General features: G+C 45.3%; 3 protein-coding genes and 1 long non-coding RNA gene across 6 annotated transcripts; 3 read left to right on the top strand and 1 right to left on the bottom strand.

Annotated features, from left to right (window-relative positions):
• Positions 1–1,423: 1,423 nt before the first annotated feature.
• LOC146672273 (uncharacterized) lies at positions 1,424–4,630 on the top strand. 2 transcript variants are annotated; one of them, XR_014911542.1, is made up of 4 exons: positions 1,424–1,561; positions 1,675–1,955; positions 2,139–2,567; positions 2,670–4,630. It is a non-coding gene; the product is annotated as an uncharacterized LOC146672273 (long non-coding RNA). The 2 variants fall into 2 exon arrangements; XR_014911541.1 differs by having other exon boundaries at positions 1,675–2,567.
• Positions 1,437–6,886, bottom strand: mfsd11 (major facilitator superfamily domain containing 11). Its single transcript, XM_085404791.1, has 13 exons — positions 6,753–6,886; positions 6,616–6,671; positions 5,797–5,904; positions 5,634–5,713; positions 5,449–5,545; positions 4,875–4,933; positions 4,607–4,766; positions 2,863–2,906; positions 2,711–2,776; positions 2,420–2,545; positions 2,162–2,336; positions 1,687–1,822; positions 1,437–1,600 (listed from the first exon to the last, which is right to left on the bottom strand). The coding sequence occupies exons 1-13, from the start codon at positions 6,846–6,848 to the stop codon at positions 1,439–1,441; spliced, it is 1,365 nt and encodes a 454-aa protein (XP_085260917.1). The 5' UTR covers positions 6,849–6,886; the 3' UTR covers positions 1,437–1,438.
• Positions 6,887–9,362: 2,476 nt separating this feature from the next.
• On the top strand, positions 9,363–13,756 carry srsf2b (serine and arginine rich splicing factor 2b). 2 transcript variants are annotated; one of them, XM_085404792.1, is made up of 3 exons: positions 9,363–9,965; positions 10,294–10,587; positions 11,930–13,756. In XM_085404792.1, exons 1-2 carry the CDS (start codon positions 9,607–9,609, stop codon positions 10,583–10,585), a joined length of 651 nt encoding a protein of 216 aa, XP_085260918.1. In that variant the 5' UTR covers positions 9,363–9,606; the 3' UTR covers positions 10,586–10,587; positions 11,930–13,756. The 2 variants fall into 2 exon arrangements, with proteins under 2 accessions (XP_085260918.1, XP_085260919.1); XM_085404793.1 differs by having other exon boundaries at positions 9,374–9,965; positions 10,306–10,587.
• A 1,724-nt stretch (positions 13,757–15,480) lies between these two features.
• Positions 15,481–17,205, top strand: eif1 (eukaryotic translation initiation factor 1). Its single transcript, XM_085404794.1, has 4 exons — positions 15,481–15,666; positions 16,291–16,454; positions 16,551–16,652; positions 16,733–17,205. Exons 1-4 carry the CDS (start codon positions 15,636–15,638, stop codon positions 16,775–16,777), a joined length of 342 nt encoding a protein of 113 aa, XP_085260920.1. The 5' UTR covers positions 15,481–15,635; the 3' UTR covers positions 16,778–17,205.
• Positions 17,206–17,658: the final 453 nt, after the last annotated feature.

The following is a 17,658-nucleotide window of genomic DNA, read 5'->3' as shown; positions in this document are numbered from 1 at the left end:
TGGTGATTTTATTTTAGTGGAAGGACAGATTTTTCACCCCTATATGCAGGAAAACCCTGGATATCTCCCCATGATTGTTTCTCATGTTTTTGGTGGCACCTCCATCGTCACGTTTACCAAAAGTTATTCAAACTAAGTCAAATAGCACCCCCTAGTGGGCAAAAACTGCACAGGGTGCCTTTACGAGGAAGGGAAAAACAGTTCAGTGGATGTTGCATTATGGGATTTGTAGGAACAAGCATTTTTCCCTCTCTTTTTACTGTAGACACCTACCCGTGTGAGCCACCAAATGTTAGAGATACCAAATCACTGAGACGCCCCTTCAGGTCAAAGTCTGTGTAGCTTCAACTCTGTCCGCCACTATCAGCGCAGAAAAAAAACAAAAAACCCCAAAAACCCTGACTTTATTTTCTTTTTGTTAAACACGAAGAGGTGAGAAAAGCAGCAAAGATGAGGAAGAAAAAAAACAAAAACTTTTTCCTGTCCTTAGAGGCACGAACAGAACATCGTCTGCTCTGCAGTCTGAGCCGAGCGCCGTCAGCCACGCCTGATTCGGAGTTGCTTCCTGGACCGCAGAGATGCACTTTGACGACACGGATCTCATTACAGCGAAACCAGTCGTGTAAAAGAACAGAAGACGAGGGGTGAACGTGGATCTGACACCAGAAGAAGTGACTTCTTTTTGTTTCTCTTTAAATAAAAACGGCTTAATTTTAAAGCCGAACAGCCGAGAACAGTAAAACTGCCTCATGTGGCGTGAATTGCAGTCTGTGACCGCTTCACTCCAACATTAGAAGGAAGAAAATATTTATGAGACACCCATGAGTGACAACCCTTCAGTATTTGGCTGTAACCAGAGCTGGATTTGTGCAGATAGAGTATAGACGTTTAACTTAAACCTTTTTCTTCTTGTCAACAAATCCAGAAAAAACCCTACAAATATGTTTAACCTTTTAAAACTGCTCAGTGATTGGCTCAGTGATCTGGACGCCATTTTCCCCCTCAGGTGGGTGTGGTTTCCGTGGAGCTCTCCTGTATGTTTCTAACAGATGACCGAGGGCTTTTCACAGAATTTGTTGTCAAGATGGAAGTTGGTCCACTGAAGGAGGACTAACAGCGTGACGCCAACACGAGCAGTGGGATTATTACTCTCTTTGCCTTGAATAGAGTTTATTTACAGACCGAGTGCACAAGAAGGAGGAGTCTGGTTATGAAACTAAACGAGGTATATGAGGCGTGCACACCACCGTCACACATGCCGTTTGATTTAATTGGGTAAATGCTGAGATCAGGAGGAGCGTTTGGTCCCGGGTTCAGAATCTAAATGTACCACAGCTAGCATCAGTCTGTGGGCCGGTCGTCCCTGGGCGAGGTTTTTTTCCTTTCCAGCAGTGGAGAGCGAAAAAACTCCAGCTGTGCCCTCGTCATCCGGCCCGGCTCAGATACTGTCGTAGTCCGACTGCCGCCTGCTGGAGCTGGCCATGTGCTCCACCTTAAAGAAGGTTATCGTGCCCAGAAACCCCACCACGACCAGGATGAGCAGCTGCCAGTGCAACAGCAGGTAGTTACTGTAGTAGAAGGCCAGAGCGGCCATGATGGACTGCACAGGAAATGACAAACACAGGTTAATTCAAAATAAAACTCAGCTGTAAAACAATACACTCTCCTGTTCAGTGTTTGTGTCACCTGGATGAACTTGAAGACGGCAAAGGCGGGGGCGCTGTTGTCGTGGAACATGAAGCCGATGATGCTGAGGAGCTGCGTGTTGAAGCAGCTGTCACCCAGACCGAGCAGGAAGCTGCAGAACAAGGCCACGCCCACGCTGAGGCACACAAATGGTAACGTTAACCCGACAGCATCGTTTAAATAAGTTTAGAAAACCAAAGTCTGAACACAGTCAGAGGGCTCGTAACGGAGGCTCCGGGGAAAGAGAACAAGGCTTTTATTGTGAAAAGGTAACAACCATTCATTTGCATTATTTCAGTCATTTCGATTTTATTTTAAATGCACACACATTTATCAATAATCATATATTAAAATCTTTTTATATTTTTTCATCAACATCTCTCCTTTTTTATTAGTTTGATAACAAATTATTTTTTTAAAAGTCAATTTTGTCGTTATGACTCACACCTCAGCGCCTCACGTGATTTTTCTTTACCTGGGGGTGATGAAGGCCTCCAGATCTGTTCCTTCTTCCGGGGCCAGCGGAGCGTCGCTGGCGATGTTGAGGAAAATCAGGTAGAAGGCGATGATGTGGGTGACGAACCCGAGCAGAACGATGGGGTTCCTCCCAAAGCCGATGCGTTTGTTCAGTATCCCGAACACGCTACCACCTGACGGAGAGACCCGACACTCAGCTCGTCTCCTTGTTCTCGCCCTGCGGCGTTTTCCCTTCAGACGAATGAAGATGACTCACCTAATATCTCGCCCACGCCGATGCAGATCCCAGAGATCCCGATCAAACTCTTCGCATCCTGGCCGAACCTCATCATGGCGCCAATGCACGTGCCGTACACGCCGCTGTAGAAGGTCAGCTCCAAACCTGACGGAGCCGCAGGCATCGGGTCAGTTCGAGGGGCTTCAGTATCAGTCGTGTTTAAATGTGCACTGAGCAGCTTTTTTGCATTCAGTTATTTTCATAACACATATCTGATTGTGACTTAAAGGAGGAGACCGTCCTCTCCTCGCCCAGCTCGTCTCCACCCACCTGTGTATCCGATGGAGACGCCCAGCAGCAGCATTTCTCTGGTGATGAACAGCTTACACGCTTTGACTGCAGACAGGACGGCAGAGGTTAACACGCCGCTCGGGACGTTTCAGCTACAGCGAGAAAGCGAGGGTATTTTTTCAGAAACTCACCAAACGCGTCGAGCGCCTGAGAGCAGAGGTGAGAGCATCCCGAGCTGCAGAGAGGAGAGAGAGGGGGAGGTCCATCATGCTCATTTAAACAGTCACCGTGAAAGTTTCGGCCCCTCGACCTTCTAAGGTTCATATTTATATTTGAGCCCTCCTTCCTGAGCCGCCTTGGTATCCCGGAGACGGTGTCCCAAGAAATGCACAAAAGACCACAAAGGATGGTGTTTACAGTTAAAGGTCGCCCGTCTCATTTCCACAGTCCCTCTGAAATAATTATCCTTCCTCCCGTGGACCAGAGAACCACGGCACCCATCCAGCTTTTAAGGGGAAAGAAAGAAAAAGAATTTTCCTGAACATTAACAATCTACTTCCCATAATACACGGAGCTCTTATTTAAAACGCATCTCAATTTTAATTTTGAATGTACTTGTAACTCACGCAGCACACTGATCACCTGAATTATTAATGACTGAGAAAAAGTTTCCATACCCTCATTTTTCTCATTTTCTTTAAATTACGAATCATTTCACTGTTTGAGATCAGAGCTTCGTGTCTAAGTGAAGTGAAGCCATCCCAGGCCGTGTTTGAACGTGCAGCCAATCTGTGTGATTGGACAGTGATGAGCCAATGAGCTTGCAGTTTCACAGTCGGACCCGCCCACTCCACATCACAGCCTGTTTGTGTTTTAAACCACAACGACAGCAGTGAAAACGCTCAAAGCTTCCATATATTTGTCAGTGAGTGTAACATCGGGAGATGTGTTTCTGTAGCAGCCGTAAACACGTGAACGCTCGCCGGGTGGAGCAGGTGAGGCTGATGCAGAGGTGGGGTCTGAATCCACACCGGGGTCATTTCCCGCTAGCATCTACTCGACTCAGCTCTATTGCATTTCACTCATTTTCCATTCCAACTGGGTCATTAAGGCAAAGTGGGCAGAAAGTCCTGTGCCCTCATTTCAATGAGACACGAGCAACAATGGAGGACATCGAGCTAAGGGTCCACCTGCTGCTCGCTCTGCAGCTTTTTCCCAGGATGAAACACGAGAGCCCACGAAGGCGGCGGGCAGCGCGTGCACACACTTCCTTCACTGCTGGATTTTTTTTTCTTTTTTAAAAATGGAGCTTTGATGGCCCACTGATGACTCCTCTAGTCACGTCCCTCCCTGACCAATCAGTGGCTGAGCAGGCATTATAAAAAAAAAAAAATCCTGGTACCAGGAAGTCGAAGTAGGTCATAGTGAAAAAGAAAAAAAAGAAACGAAAAAGAAACGGTGTTACTGCGCGTCTTTCCCTGCCGCCTGTCCACCGTTCTGTCACAATAAAGTCTTAAAAAGCTGAATTATTTAAAATAAAACTGAATTTTGTTGAAATGCATCATTTCCAGGTCTTTAATAACAAAAAGCAACACGCAGAGACATCTCCATCTTTTCCTGAACTCAGTCACCCAAATGACATCCGTTCCATTCTTGAGCGATGGCCCTACGCCTGCAGACCACAGTCTGCATGTTGTAGCTGTTTTCTGTCAGCAGGGGGCAGTGAAGAGGCGCTCTAACAGAGCTGAAGGTTGAAACAACGAGAGTCCCGCTGCAGCGGCGTGTGCAGTCTCTCGTGATCTTTGAGCGTTTTTGGGGTTTTTTTTGCTCTGTTGTTGCTCCTCGTCCTGTTCCATCCAATCAGCGCCTGACCCACGAGGCTGCACACGCCTCTGCGTACACAGACACAAACCATAATGTCACCTGAGTGCTCACCTGGTTGCGGTGTTGTCGCAGGGTTCCTCCTGCAGCAGCGGCTCAGTCGCCTCAGCAGAGGAAGAGCATTCAGAATCAGGCTTCCTGAGGAGGAAGAAGAGGAAGCAGCCGACCAGGCTTATCACCGTCAGAGAGATGAACACCGTCTGCCGGTCCTTGTCTGAGAGGAACAGCATGAGTCAGACGCTTTTCATGAGACGACCACACAGGAAGTTAATGCTATAAAAGTGTGAGGCAGAGAGCTCAAAGAAAACGGCTGGATTCAGACCTGTGATGTGGACGTGTCCGTGCCAGGCGCAGTAGATGTAGAGGTTTCCAAAGAACAAGCTGCAGAGAGAGGGAGGGAGGGAGGATGTTTAAAAAGGCGTGCACAGAAATCATCATGTGACTGAACTTCCCACAGAGCGTCATGAGTTTCAGAATCCACCGTTCCTGTTCACGTGAGCCACTCACGGTGAGAGCTGTTCACGAGCACCACAGTATCATATTTACCAGCATGCTGCACTGAACATGCTCTGCCATAAAGCTCGCCATCGTTACCGTGGTTCCCGTACAGCTGGGTGACCTCTGACCTGTTCATAGTGACAGTAAGGCTTATATCCAATCAGATTTCTTATTACAGGCACAACAGTCGCCCCCGGCTGGACATCAGGCAGACCCCAAACCTACATCCATCTTTTATATACAGTCTATGGTCTGCCTGCTGACGTGGTAATTAGCAGAATCTGAAACGTTCTGAGGTTTATGGGAAAGTACGGCAGTGGTTTGGCTGTTAGACCGAACTGGGGACAACATGGAGTCATCGACGCTTATATCCTGACTATGTACTCCTGAAGGTTTACCTGAACTGCAGCAGCGCCCAGAATATACCACTGTTTCTTCCAATGGTGCTGTCCGTGGAGTTGATGGTGAGGACGTTCCCCTGAGCTGTCCACAGCACTAGAGTGCAGAAATCAAAATGTCAGATATGTGCACAGACCAAGCCTCTTTTCCAAATATCAGGGCTAGAGGGATGCTGCTGCTTTACCTGCTGCTGCTATTCCAACCAGCACGGACGCCGTGTAGAAGCTCCAGGTGTACGGGTAGATGAACATGGCGATGTACAGGCTGTGGAAGACGACAGTGCATGAATTAGGAGGTTTGCTTTCTATTGAAGGGGTGGAAAAGAGTGGATGCGAGTGTGCAGGTACCTGTACAAAAGCCCGCTGAAGAACATGGAGAGCTGGGGCCCGATGACCGCCACCACCGACGGGGCGATGAGGTTGGATGCAGAGAAAACGCCATAGATGATGGCCATGCTGCGAGAGGTAGAGCACAGTCAGGCACCTCGCTTTAATTGATGGATTTTTAAAATTTGAAGCCACGCGAAGTGCACAAAACCAAACTTTAAACCACCAGCACAGAAGAAAAACGAGCGGTTTAGGTTCCTGCTGACGGCCTTGCAGTGCTTTCCACCAATCAGCTGTTTTCAAGGCTGTGCCTCTGTTAACGTTACGTACTAACGAAGCCCTCTACTTCATCTAAATGCTCTTGAACTCTTTGGTCACAGAACACTGACAAACTCCGGATGATCTGCTTGATCCACTCATACGGCATCATGGGAAATGTGGTTGTAATCACATGGTTGGTAGTTAACAACTTCCTTCATTAGCTTGTTTTTTTTGGTGAAAGTTGTTTTTTGAGCCTTCTGCAGACATCTGAACGCTTTTCTGTTTTTTTTCTGCTGCTGGCACCGAATTGAAATGAGTATAGATTTAAAACAACAACAACAAAAACAGTGAAACGTCTCCGTTTTAAACTTTAATGTGACGTCTTTTCACTGTTTAAAATCAGCTGGAAGCTTTAAATAATTGACGGTGATTATGGTCTCCTCACTTCTTGGTTTCTGGAAGGTTCCTGAAAACTCTGACGGTTCAATAAGATTAACCTTAGATTGAATTAACCCCTCAGCGCTTTCTGGCCGCAACTGATTCGATTTGAGAAAGTGCCACCAGCCGACACTTGTTTACCTCGTGTATCCGCTCCCGTGGAACTCGGTGCTGTTGAAGCTCTTGATCACTGTTTGCTGTTAAGATAAAGAAAAAATGACTTATAATATGTAAAGTTTACTTAATTTTGACAGAAGTGCGGTCAGTGACAAACTTACCTCTATATTGCCACATGTCTGAAAGGCTGTGAACATGAACATAAAGCCGAAACCGAGGATGATGATGTTTAAAAGCTTCTTCCCTTCTGGACTCATTCTGGAGGTTATCTGAACTCCCAGAGGAAGTAAAAACCAAAAATAATAATAATAATAATAATAATAATAATAATAATCTACTGTTGGTGTGAAGAGCTCATCTGAGAATAGAAACAAAAGAAGTACATGTCAGAATATGTCTCTATGAAGCTTTAATCAGTCAACAGCAATAAAACTAAGCGACATTTAAATCCCGCCTGTTTTACCGCAAACACCCATTTTCTGCGTTTGTTTGATAAAGAATTAAGATAAAAAGCAACACTGCCTTCAAAGCAGTGTAGTGTGACTGATGTGATGTACGCCGAATTATAAAGAAGACCGTCTGGGGTGAATGAACACAGCTGTGTGCTCTCACTTGTGTGCTATCTTATTTTTATAGGAAAGAGCGTTTAATTTAGACATTTCTAAACGAGATTCGGTCTGCTGCTCGTTGCTAGAAATGCATAATGCGGAAATGCTCCAGACTATTTCCAATGACAAGAGACTATTTTTAGTTTTTTAAGTGTCACGCTTACAGAGCAGTTGTGCCCGGAAAATTAGCCGTGATCAGCTCACCAAATCTGCCGACGCTGCTGAGCTAACCTGCCCGCTTTTCTCCTCACTCAGTCGGTCAGCTCTTCGTGGGAACCCCCGCAGCCATTTATTATCACCGTTCGGATCCTAAACCAACTTTAACACCATGTTTCCGCCGTGGAAAGCTGGTTCCCGGAGCCCTTTCACAGCACCGATAAACAGGACTGACCTGAAACTAAAACGAGAGTCATGTGAGTGAAATCAGCTGACAGGCTAACAGGCGCTGCTACAAGGAAACGGCTAAAAACTTGCACATGCGCAGAAAGAAACTCACGCAACCCGCTCTTGTGGAACCCGCGAGCTAGGCGTTTCTCTTGGTTTCCGTTTCCGTTTTATTTCTTTTTAATATTACATCTATTATATTTAAACCGTCTGGGTTTCCTGTTCTGTAGGGGAGCTCTCGAGTTCGTCCAGAAGAATGATTAGGCGTCTGAGGAGCTGTAGAATAAAATGTTCGTAAAATACTTATATTTATACTTATATTATTTTTCTCACACACACACACACGCACACGCACGCACACACGCACGAAAAAACTGTATGTTTGCAACGTGGACATCACATTGTCCAGTTTACGACATCCGCCATCTTGATTTGGGGCATGAAGCCAGCAGTAGGTTGTGGCGGTTGAAGGTGTGGCATCATCAGCACCTACTGCTTTTTCTACACACAGGTAAGCTTCTGCTGTGGGCTAACCGCGCTTCTGAGTTTTTGTTGTTGTTGTTTTAATTTTTTAATATAGATCTTTATTCGAAGAAAGAACAAAGTGCAAACTCATTAACTTAAAATAAATACAATACAGTCATACTTATCAGAGCTTAAACACAAAAGAGACAAGTGCGTGAGTGGGAGCAGAAAACGAGGAAAATAGCAAAAACTGAAGAAGCTTTTGTATCAAGCATGAATGAATGAACTAATGTTTAGTTTAGTGAAGTTCTAACTGTGTCTTTAATTAGAAGTCTGATAGTGTTAAAACATAATTTCATTAGGGCTTATTAAATTAAAGTTGTGGACGTCCATCATAAAGGTGAGGAAATAAGGAAATAAGGTTTTCTGTTTAGAAATTTACATTTATGAATGTGAAAATAAAAAAAAGTTATATCCATCAAAGCTAAGCTTTTTTTTTTTTTTTTTTAATGAAACAGTTTTAATGACATTGTTATCAGAGTCAGACACTTTCAAAATGCACCTAGCCCAACTTCTCAATAGTTACACTGGCTTTTGTATTTATTAATTTCAGGGTTGTTGATTTTTTAAATTTTTACTCAAATACACAATTTATTATATTAGCTCAAACTATTACAAAAGTAATAAATATACATATAAATGTTGTAACTAATATATATCAAAGAGGACTGTCTCTGGGTTACGTCTGGTGTCAGCGCAGGACTTTGTAGTCTCACTGTTTTGTTTCTTCTTTACAGGCTTCAGTAACAGGGCTGCATGTATGTTGTGGGATACTTACAGCCTGTGATTACTGTTATATAAAAGATGTTGATAAACAGTTATAAGAGAGATATCAACACAATTAAAGGTGAACTTTAACTTATTTTGTTATTTTTTTATGCACTTTGCTTTTCTGGAAGTTGGGATAAGAGAGATAAGAGAAAATGCCATTCTGGAAGTTCTCAGGAATTATTTTGTGTTTTAGACAACAGTTTGAAATCAAATTTTCAACAACATAATTCACTACATAAATAATAATGGATTGGATTTATATAGCGCTTTTCAAGGCACCCAAAGCGCTTTATAATAACACTATTCATTCACTCTCGCATTCACACACTGGTGGGGGCAGCTACAGTTGTAGCTTTCCACTAAAAGGGTTGTTAAGTTATCAGAGAGAACATAACATCGTAGAATGACCCAATAAAAACATCTTGTTTTGTTTCCTCGTGTTTAGTGTAAAGACTGCAATCACCGCACCGTGGCGCTCGGGAGCGGATTACACTCCGTTTGTTTTCCGCGTGGAAGAAGAAGCTCTAGTCGCTGCTGGCTCGGCGCGGTTCGGAGAAATTTGTGGCGTGCTCTGTGTTTTTGGCGGCAGTAAACTGAGCCAGATCCGCGAGATTCTGCTTAAATCGCTCCGTTCTGTCTCTGCGTAGCGTTTTGAGCCGCGCAGGCGCAATCTGTGTTACTTTCCGGACTGTTCTGGGAGCTTCCCGGGCCTCTCGCGCCAGGCAGCATGAGTTACGGCAGGCCTCCGCCGGACGTCGACGGCATGACTTCCCTCAAAGTGGACAATCTAACGTACCGGACCTCTCCCGAAGCCCTCCGCCGGGTGTTTGAGAAGTACGGCCGGGTAGGGGACGTCTACATCCCGCGAGACCGCTACACCAAGGAAAGCCGGGGCTTCGCGTTTGTTCGGTTCCACGACAAACGGGACGCCGAAGACGCGATGGACGCCATGGACGGCGCGCTGCTGGACGGGCGGGAGCTGCGGGTCCAGATGGCCCGGTACGGCAGACCCCCCGACTCCCATTACGGCGGAGGACGGCGAGGAGGAGGACCGAGCCGGAGGTACAGCGGACGGCGGAGCAGAAGGTAAGGAGAGGCCGGATCTCTGGTGTGCAGAGCGAGCGTGACTGAATGTGGATCATTTACTTTCCCCACAACACTGTAATTAAGACTCCCACCATTTATCAATGATTGCATTTAATTATCCAGAAATTTGAGTTATTTGATTAAAATAAAGACCGGAAGTTTTCTTCAGACCAGCTGATTGGAGGCTCAGAGCTAACCAGGAGAACCAGATGGCTCCTGACTGCCAGCTCTGCTCACTGTAGCTCCAGCCCTGCAGCTCATGTTCTCCTCAGTTCAGATCCAGCTGTTTTTTTCTTTGACTGTAACTCAACCCACTGAATGTATCCAGCTGTTCCCCCAGCCCGAGACGCAGGAGACGGAGCAGATCCCGCAGCAGGAGCCGCACGCCTTCTCGAAGCCGGTCCCGCTACAGCAGATCCAGGTCCCGGTCCTACTCCAGGTCCAAGTCCCGCTCTCCCAGGACCAAGAAGACCAAGGCGCGCTCTCCTTCCAGGTCTAGGTCCCGGTCCCGATCCAGGTCCAGGTCCAGAAGCCGCACCCCTTCCTCCAAGAGAGGGTCCAGGTCGAGATCTAAAAGCCAGCCAAAGTCAGCAGCAGAAAATGGAAATGAAACCTCGTAGAGGTGAGTTTAAACGTTAGCGGCCATTTTATTAGATACACACATTTTTCCCTCAGATGATCAGCAGGGGATTTTTTTTCCCCAGTCTAACAAAAGTTTCTAAACTTTTCAGTAATAGAAGTTGTGTATTTAAAAAAACAAAATGTGGAATTCTCTCCTCCCCAAGCTGCGGTATCCTGTTTGCTAAGGTGGTGTTTGAGCTGAGCTGAGGCAGATTGAGCAGGTACAAGGTGTGTGGCGAGCTGCAGCAACAGGGTGGAGGCAGTCAGTGTTGGTTTGGTGGTGTTGAGGTATGTGTGTCTGCTGTTCTGACTGCGCACAAAGGAGCGGCGGTTTGTGGTGCTCGAAGGGTTGCATCACTTCCTCTTAGCTCCACCTCATTTGAATTTGTGCACATTAGATAGAGAAGGGTGACTTTACATGAGCTGGCCTCTCCAGGTGTATCTGGTGACTCTTGCTCTTATTTTGAAAGTTCGTGTGCTCATCCACACAGTCAGGGGCTCGCTGGAGAGTCAGATGTTTGTACTTGACGGTGCGCACGCCCACGCCTTCTGCAGTAGTATTCATGTTTTACTCCTGCGCAGATACTTCAAACACTTAGCTGTGCAGGCGACGCATGCTTGTGCTTGCAAAAGGAACTGCGCCACACTTGTGACCTGAACTTCATGCCATGCATATTAAAGCAATAATCGGCTCCCGTGGACGCTCGTTAACTGGTCCATCCTCTCCTGTTGCTGGCAGTCCTCATCATCCTCTGCAGACTCAGAGAACTCGATGATTTTCCAGCTGCTGCAGGTTTTGTTTGAGCAGAAGAAGAATTAGGTAACAGCAGCTGTGGTCTGAAGCGGTGCCATTGAAGTTTGCAGAGCTCGAGATAGCGGCCTGAGCAGGACGTCCTGCAGGGAAGTAAAATGAGATGTGAAGCACCAGAGCCAGCTGGTTCCAGCTGCCTGCAAGAAGGAGTAAAACCAGCTGCTGTGGTCCAAAGCAGTCCAGAATATTCAGAGCTCATGCAGCTGAGCAACAACGACCGCGAGCTGGTCCACAAGCAGGTGCCGAACTTTCAAAATAAGAGCAAGGGCTTCCTCCACATGTGTGCTGTGTTTTTCTCAGATGGGCATAAAGTAGCTAACCCTAAAATAAGTCGCCAAATATTTCTGCGTGATCACAGCCAGAGAGTAAAATGAGAGTTCGATGAACAGAAGGCGATCACGATCTCTGCTCCAGTGATCTGGATTTTACGTGTAAATTTGCATGTTTCTGATCAGCCTCGTATAAAATGCTTCTTTCTGTGTCAGCTGGTACTTTCTTTAACTTTTATTCCTGACGTTTCTTTGATTCACAGTTTCGGTTAAAGACGTGTGACCTCCCGGACCGGCTCCCACGCAAGCACCAGAGTCCAGCTGTGAAAGGTTATTTTGTCTTCTGTGCTTTGGTTCGTTTCCTTTTTTTCGCTGATTTATTGTGATTTTGTTTCCTTTTCATGTCCCGATTACGGTTTAAATGGTGTGTTCAGACCTGGATTTAAAAATGAAAGCTCATAAGATAGAATGTTCCACTCCTCTCATATTATCATCTCCTCTCTGGCCTGTATCACAAAGGTGTCATAACTGCAACACAGTCACATGTGTGAACTGATGAATTGTGTACTATTATTACAGACAAAACTCAGGCCTGATGGGTGAATCGCCTCAGTTTCTAATATTAATAAACCTTCTATAATAATACATCTGATGTTTTTCGTTGAGTTTGGACACAAAGGTCTGTCCTTTGTGTCCAAACTGTCCTTTATGATAACAGAAAACCTAATTTAAGCTTGAAATTAGCTGTAATCTCCCTTTGTGATACAGGCCCACAAAATAATGCTTAAAGGATAATTTATGTGTAGATCTTCTTGGGGGTGGGGCTACGGGAAAGCGTTTATACCTGAGCAAACACTGAGCTCCCTGCAGGTCCAGATTCAAACCCAGAGCTGCAGTCAGAACCACCACAGTCCAGTGATCGCTCTTTAAATCAGCATCTGAATTCACTGTTAAAACACCAAAGACTCACAAAGCAGGTTAAAGTGTCTGTGAGTTAAAATTCCAGTTTTTGTGAACGGAGCCTGGTGTAGTGTGGAAAGACGGCGTCCATTTCCACGACGAGCGCAGCGTGTTTGGTTCGGCAGTTTCACTTCCTGATGCAATTCCAGAGATGGCTGTGTTCACAGCTGTATGTGGACTTAGTCTGCGTGGGGGTGTGGCCTGCTGTTACACGCAGCAGGTGACACCTCAGATGAGCTCACCTTAAAGAAATACAGTGATTTAAATCAGCAGAAGGAAAACGGTGAAGTCCTTTACTGCGTTTCCTGGAAGCTGCAGCAGCTCCTGAGCGACACACAAAATACTTTTTTTTTTAATTACTTAATGTTTTCTTTATTTTAACCTTCGTGTACATCGCTTTGTGACTGCCTGTCTGCGAAAAGCGCTTAATAGATAAACTTTACCTACTTATCAACAAAATCAACATTTATATTGATGAGACGGCTTTAATGAAAATACGAGTCACACACAAGTCATTTTAAGTGTTCCAAAGGAAAGAACGGATCGGGAGCTTCTTCAGAAGCTGCAGGGAAGCTCAGGCCGTCCAGCGCTGCTCCTTAAATCCCCAAATCTCTGAAAAAGTGACGGAAATCCGCCCGAACCAAGCCAGAATTATACTTTAAGCATCCATTTGTTTTCTGTCGCACCTCCATCTGCTTTTCTTGTCTGATAAAGTGACATGAAACACTTTTACCCTGTAGAACTGTAGCTTCTTATTTTCAGTGTGTTTATTTAGCTTTTTCATTGAATTTCCGCATTTAAAAAAACACAAACTAGACATTTGTGCAGCTCAGTGTTTGTCAGGTTATTCCAACCTTTTCAGGACAGACACACACTGACTCCTTTGTTCTTTTTTTAATGCTAACCCTGCTCGTGTGTTTCTTTGTGCACTAGGCGCAGTTGTGTAGCAGTTGAGTTTTGCTGGTTAGCTGTTAAGGTGGCGTGTTGTGCCGACGTGTCCGTGTTCTCCTGATTGGTCCTGTGACCGCGGCGCTAACGACTGCTTCAGTCTCGGCTTCTGTACAAAGACACGGTTTTTCTCTTGTACACAAATGTGACTTTCAATAAAGATTTGATGTTTTGTGTATAAAGTTGTCCTCTCATCATTCGGCTGTACGTGTGGTGTGGAGATTTCACACAGGAGTCATCCTCACTGTCGTTTTAGTTTCCAAAGGAATCCAAACAAGTCAAAGTTATGGATGTGAATTTCTGCACAGCAAAGACGAAGACTTGGATAAAAACTGCAAGACATTTTAAGTAACTATTGTAAGTGTGGTATTTTGTCCCAGCATCATCCCAACAGTTGGGAAATTCCAGAGTTGTAGCAGCTGGAACATGAAATACGGCCTGTGACTAAATCTCTTAAATAGATGGGTTACTAATAAAGGAATAGGTATGTCTAAAATGTTTTTCTTTTCAACATGAACAATGCACTAACACGGCTCTATTGTTGATGGATTCATTTACATCATCGTAAATTGTTCAAATGGGATCAGTCCGGGCGGGTGAATGACCACCTCCGGTGCGATTGTTCAGCAGGATGCTGGTAGAAACTGTTGGCTGTAGGAGAATATGCAGAAGAGGAAAAATGAAGGAGGGGCACAGTAGGCCAATCCTCACCTCCTCCAGTCCACCTGTTCACAGGTGACTGAGCCACAGGTTGGCTCTGATGTGTCAGCTGAGTGAGTGTTAGATCAAAGAACTATAGGATACTATACTACTGACTTTTGGATATCTTCTCCTTTTTGGCTTTATAAAAAAATAAAATTTGAATTTCAGTGCAGTTTAAGTAAAACGAGAGAAAGTATGGAAGGAGGGTCAAACTATTACATTCACAAACTTGAATACCTGAGAATCCATACTCTGAGGAGGGAGACACAGTAGTCTGATTTATCCAGTCATACAGAAAAAGACAACAATGGATGGAGTGAAAGAAACAACATATACGAATGTTACAACCAACCAAACGAGACCGAGCTGATGTAGGTTTTGTTTAAGTTCACTTCCCACCCCTGTGTCGAGTAGATTTCCCAGCTCTTAGATCAGTTAAGTGCACTTTATTAATGGATTGGATTTATATAGCGCTTTTCAAGGCACCCAAAGCGCTTTACAATGCCACTATTCATTCACTCTCACATTCACACACTGGTGGAGGCAGCTACGGTGTTATCCTTATGTTATCCTTTATTTATTTATTTTATTTTTAAATGAACAAATTATAATCAGAATTTTAATGAATGAATAATAAAGACACTACAACTTGAAATAATCTAAGAAATGTAATTCTATTTATTAACTATGACAATAAGATACAAAACAAAGGAAAAACATTTCTGATTAAATGAAATTGAAGTCACAACAAATATGAGAGAAATATTAAAGTTTTTAGAACTCAAAACCGTAAAAAATCATTTTATTTATTAAGCTAAACTGAAAAAAAGAGACTGGCCTCTCTTGGATTAATATAAGCACCTTGGGTGTATTCAACACAACTGCCTCATGTTTTAAAGTTAAGTGAGTTAATTTAACTCAATTGTTTAAGTTGCTGCCAAAACAAAACATCTGTGTACAACCAATGTCCACTTTCGAATTATATATTTGTGTGTGTGTGTGTATACGTTTTTAAATATAATTATATGTTTATTTGTAATTTTCCAGTTGCCAATTTGACTGAAATCTAACGACATGACGTCACCCTTCCGGTAAAGTTGAGAAAGAGTTCTGGGCGTGGCTGCCTGCGACGTGCCGTTCTTAGTCAAAGACGTGCTGACGCCAGTTTCGGGGCGGAGCTATAAAGGGTTGTTTTCCAGCACTGCCAACCTTACGCGATCTCCATTTTGTGAAAGCTGCCGAGGCCGAGCCGTGTGTCGTCCCCAAGAACCTCAGAAGACACGAACAAAAGAGTCTAAAGCAGCCGACGGACCGCTAGCTGACCAAGTTATTATCCGAAAGGAAAGCAAATCTTATCGTATGTCCGCTATCCAGAACCTCCAAACTTTTGGTGAGTGGTTTTTGATCGAAGAGAGCAGTCGCAGAGGGTGGGGGAAGGGCGAGAGCTCACGGTGCTAACGTCCAGCTTCAGCTTGGGGCCGAGGCTTATTTCCTGTGGCGTAGTTTCATTTACCTGCTTTTTACCTAACTAATTCGATCAAAATAAAGCGTGAAACTGGAGAAAATAAATGGGAAATGTCTGCCCGGATGTGTTAACTTTGTGGAAAAACGCTGTTTAGCGGCCTTGCTAACGTCAAAACGGCCGCCATTAGGCCCAAAAGCCGCTTCGAGCTACATATTTGTTTTCTTAGAAACCTTTGCCGCCTTTTTTTCTTCTTCTTTTGTTTATTTACTGGTGGCGTTAAAATATCGGATAAATGTCTCGGGTGTGATATACCGCGGGCTCGGTGGTGCCGCTGAAGTCACCCTGCCATGACTCTGCTGTTATTTGGCAATGGTTAAGAGCTTGCTAGCCCGACCTGCTGCATCTGTGCAGCTCTTCATTTGAAATATGAACCCCCAGTGGTAAACACGGGCAGGATTTGGCAGCAGGACAGCCAATCTGTATGTAAATCAGCCGGGTGAGCTGCCAGCCTTATGTGTTCATAATTCCATTGTGTTCTGCTCTTTCCAGACCCCTTTGCTGATGCAACTAAGGGTGATGACCGCCTCCCAGCCGGGACAGAGGACTACATCCACATAAGAATCCAACAGCGGAACGGGAGGAAGACCCTCACCACTGTCCAGGGCATCTCTGCCGACTATGACAAGAAGAAGCTAGTCAAGGCCTTCAAGAAGGTACAGCCACAGCGCTGCTTTGTTCTGAGTTTGGAGGTGGTTCTGGTTGTTGCTGCTGCAGCGTTTTTGCTGATTGACATGTTTTTGTCTCCACAGAAATTTGCCTGCAATGGGACAGTGATTGAGCACCCAGAGTATGGTGAAGTGATCCAGCTTCAGGGAGACCAGCGCAAGAATATCTGCCAGTTCCTCATTGAGGTAGGTCTTCGTCCAGATGTTGCCCCTGATGTTTGTTCTCAAAGTTGCTGAGTGTAATTGGATCCCTTTGTCTTCTGTAGATCGACTTGGCCAAGGAGGAGCAGCTCAAAGTCCACGGCTTCTAGGAGCTGCTCTCGACCCACCCCCCCTCTCCTCAAAGGCCATTAAACTCCCCACCCCCGCTACATCTCTACCCCCTCCTATGTGCTGCTGTTGCTCTTCCTCCCCCCTCCCCTCTTTGCAATCCCACCAGCTCCTGTTAGCTAACACGTGAATTACCTCTGAAACAAACATGGGACTCTGTAACACCACCGCCCCCCTACAACACCAGGGGGCAGGCTCACTCTCACAAAGACACACCACTGCAGCTCCACACAACATCAGGGATGAGTGGTGATGACCCTCCCACACACTTCCACCTCCTCGTCCCTTTTGTTTATTTCCTTTTAAATTTTTTCTTTTAGGTCTTGTGCCACAGTACGGCGGCACAGTCTCATGTAACGTTTTTGTTTTGTACTCTTAAGGTGTTTCAATAAAACGATGAGTCTCCATATTTTGGAGTCGAGTGGTGTCATGGGGAACGGGGTGGGGGCTGGGTGTGCAGGAGGGTCCCAGTGTTTGCAGGTCGGAGGAGGTGCTGAGGATGTCTGTTAAAAGCAGAAAGGGGTTTCTGTAGTTGGCCAGCTCCAGATCTTTACCTCCTCTCGTCCTGCCTCATAAGTTGCCATTGTTTACATCCATCTGAGTGGAGAGCATTTAAGTGACCATCTTCACCACCATCCAGCAGATTTGGGCTTCTTGTTGGGTGCATTTTCTTCTCTTTGCCAATCCAAGTATCACACTTTGACTGACGCGAGGCCTGTAAGGAAGGTGGAGTCTGTTCACTGTGATCAGATGGCAAAGTTACACCAGGGTGGGAAATTTAGTCCAAGCTGGTTTCATTTCTTTTGGGATTCATTAGTGAGGGTTTCCTGCTCTGGTCCTCAACCAGCTTTCTGGTTCAGCC

This window comes from Rhamphochromis longiceps, linkage group LG4 (genome assembly GCF_057381845.1).
Source record: "Rhamphochromis longiceps isolate RC_006_pf linkage group LG4, R_longiceps_female_GT1.1, whole genome shotgun sequence".
NCBI classification, from domain to species: Eukaryota; Metazoa; Chordata; class Actinopteri; order Cichliformes; family Cichlidae; genus Rhamphochromis; species Rhamphochromis longiceps.
Note: the sequence above shows the minus strand (reverse complement) of the source record. Positions and strands in the feature narration are given on the sequence as shown.

Coding starts and splice junctions, on each gene's coding strand:
- srsf2b (XM_085404792.1), top strand. CDS start 9,607: ATGAGTTACGGCAGGCCTCCGCCGGACGTCGACGGCATGACTTCCCTC. Junction 9,966..10,293: donor AGCGGACGGCGGAGCAGAAG/GTAAGGAGAGGC, acceptor GAATGTATCCAG/CTGTTCCCCCAGCCCGAGAC.
- mfsd11 (XM_085404791.1), bottom strand. CDS start 6,848: ATGAGTCCAGAAGGGAAGAAGCTTTTAAACATCATCATCCTCGGTTTC. Junction 2,337..2,419: donor CGGCGTGGGCGAGATATTAG/GTGAGTCATCTT, acceptor TCTCTCCGTCAG/GTGGTAGCGTGTTCGGGATA. Junction 1,601..1,686: donor CCGTCTTCAAGTTCATCCAG/GTGACACAAACA, acceptor TTTCCTGTGCAG/TCCATCATGGCCGCTCTGGC.
- eif1 (XM_085404794.1), top strand. CDS start 15,636: ATGTCCGCTATCCAGAACCTCCAAACTTTTG. Junction 16,455..16,550: donor TAGTCAAGGCCTTCAAGAAG/GTACAGCCACAG, acceptor TTGTCTCCACAG/AAATTTGCCTGCAATGGGAC. Junction 16,653..16,732: donor TCTGCCAGTTCCTCATTGAG/GTAGGTCTTCGT, acceptor TGTCTTCTGTAG/ATCGACTTGGCCAAGGAGGA.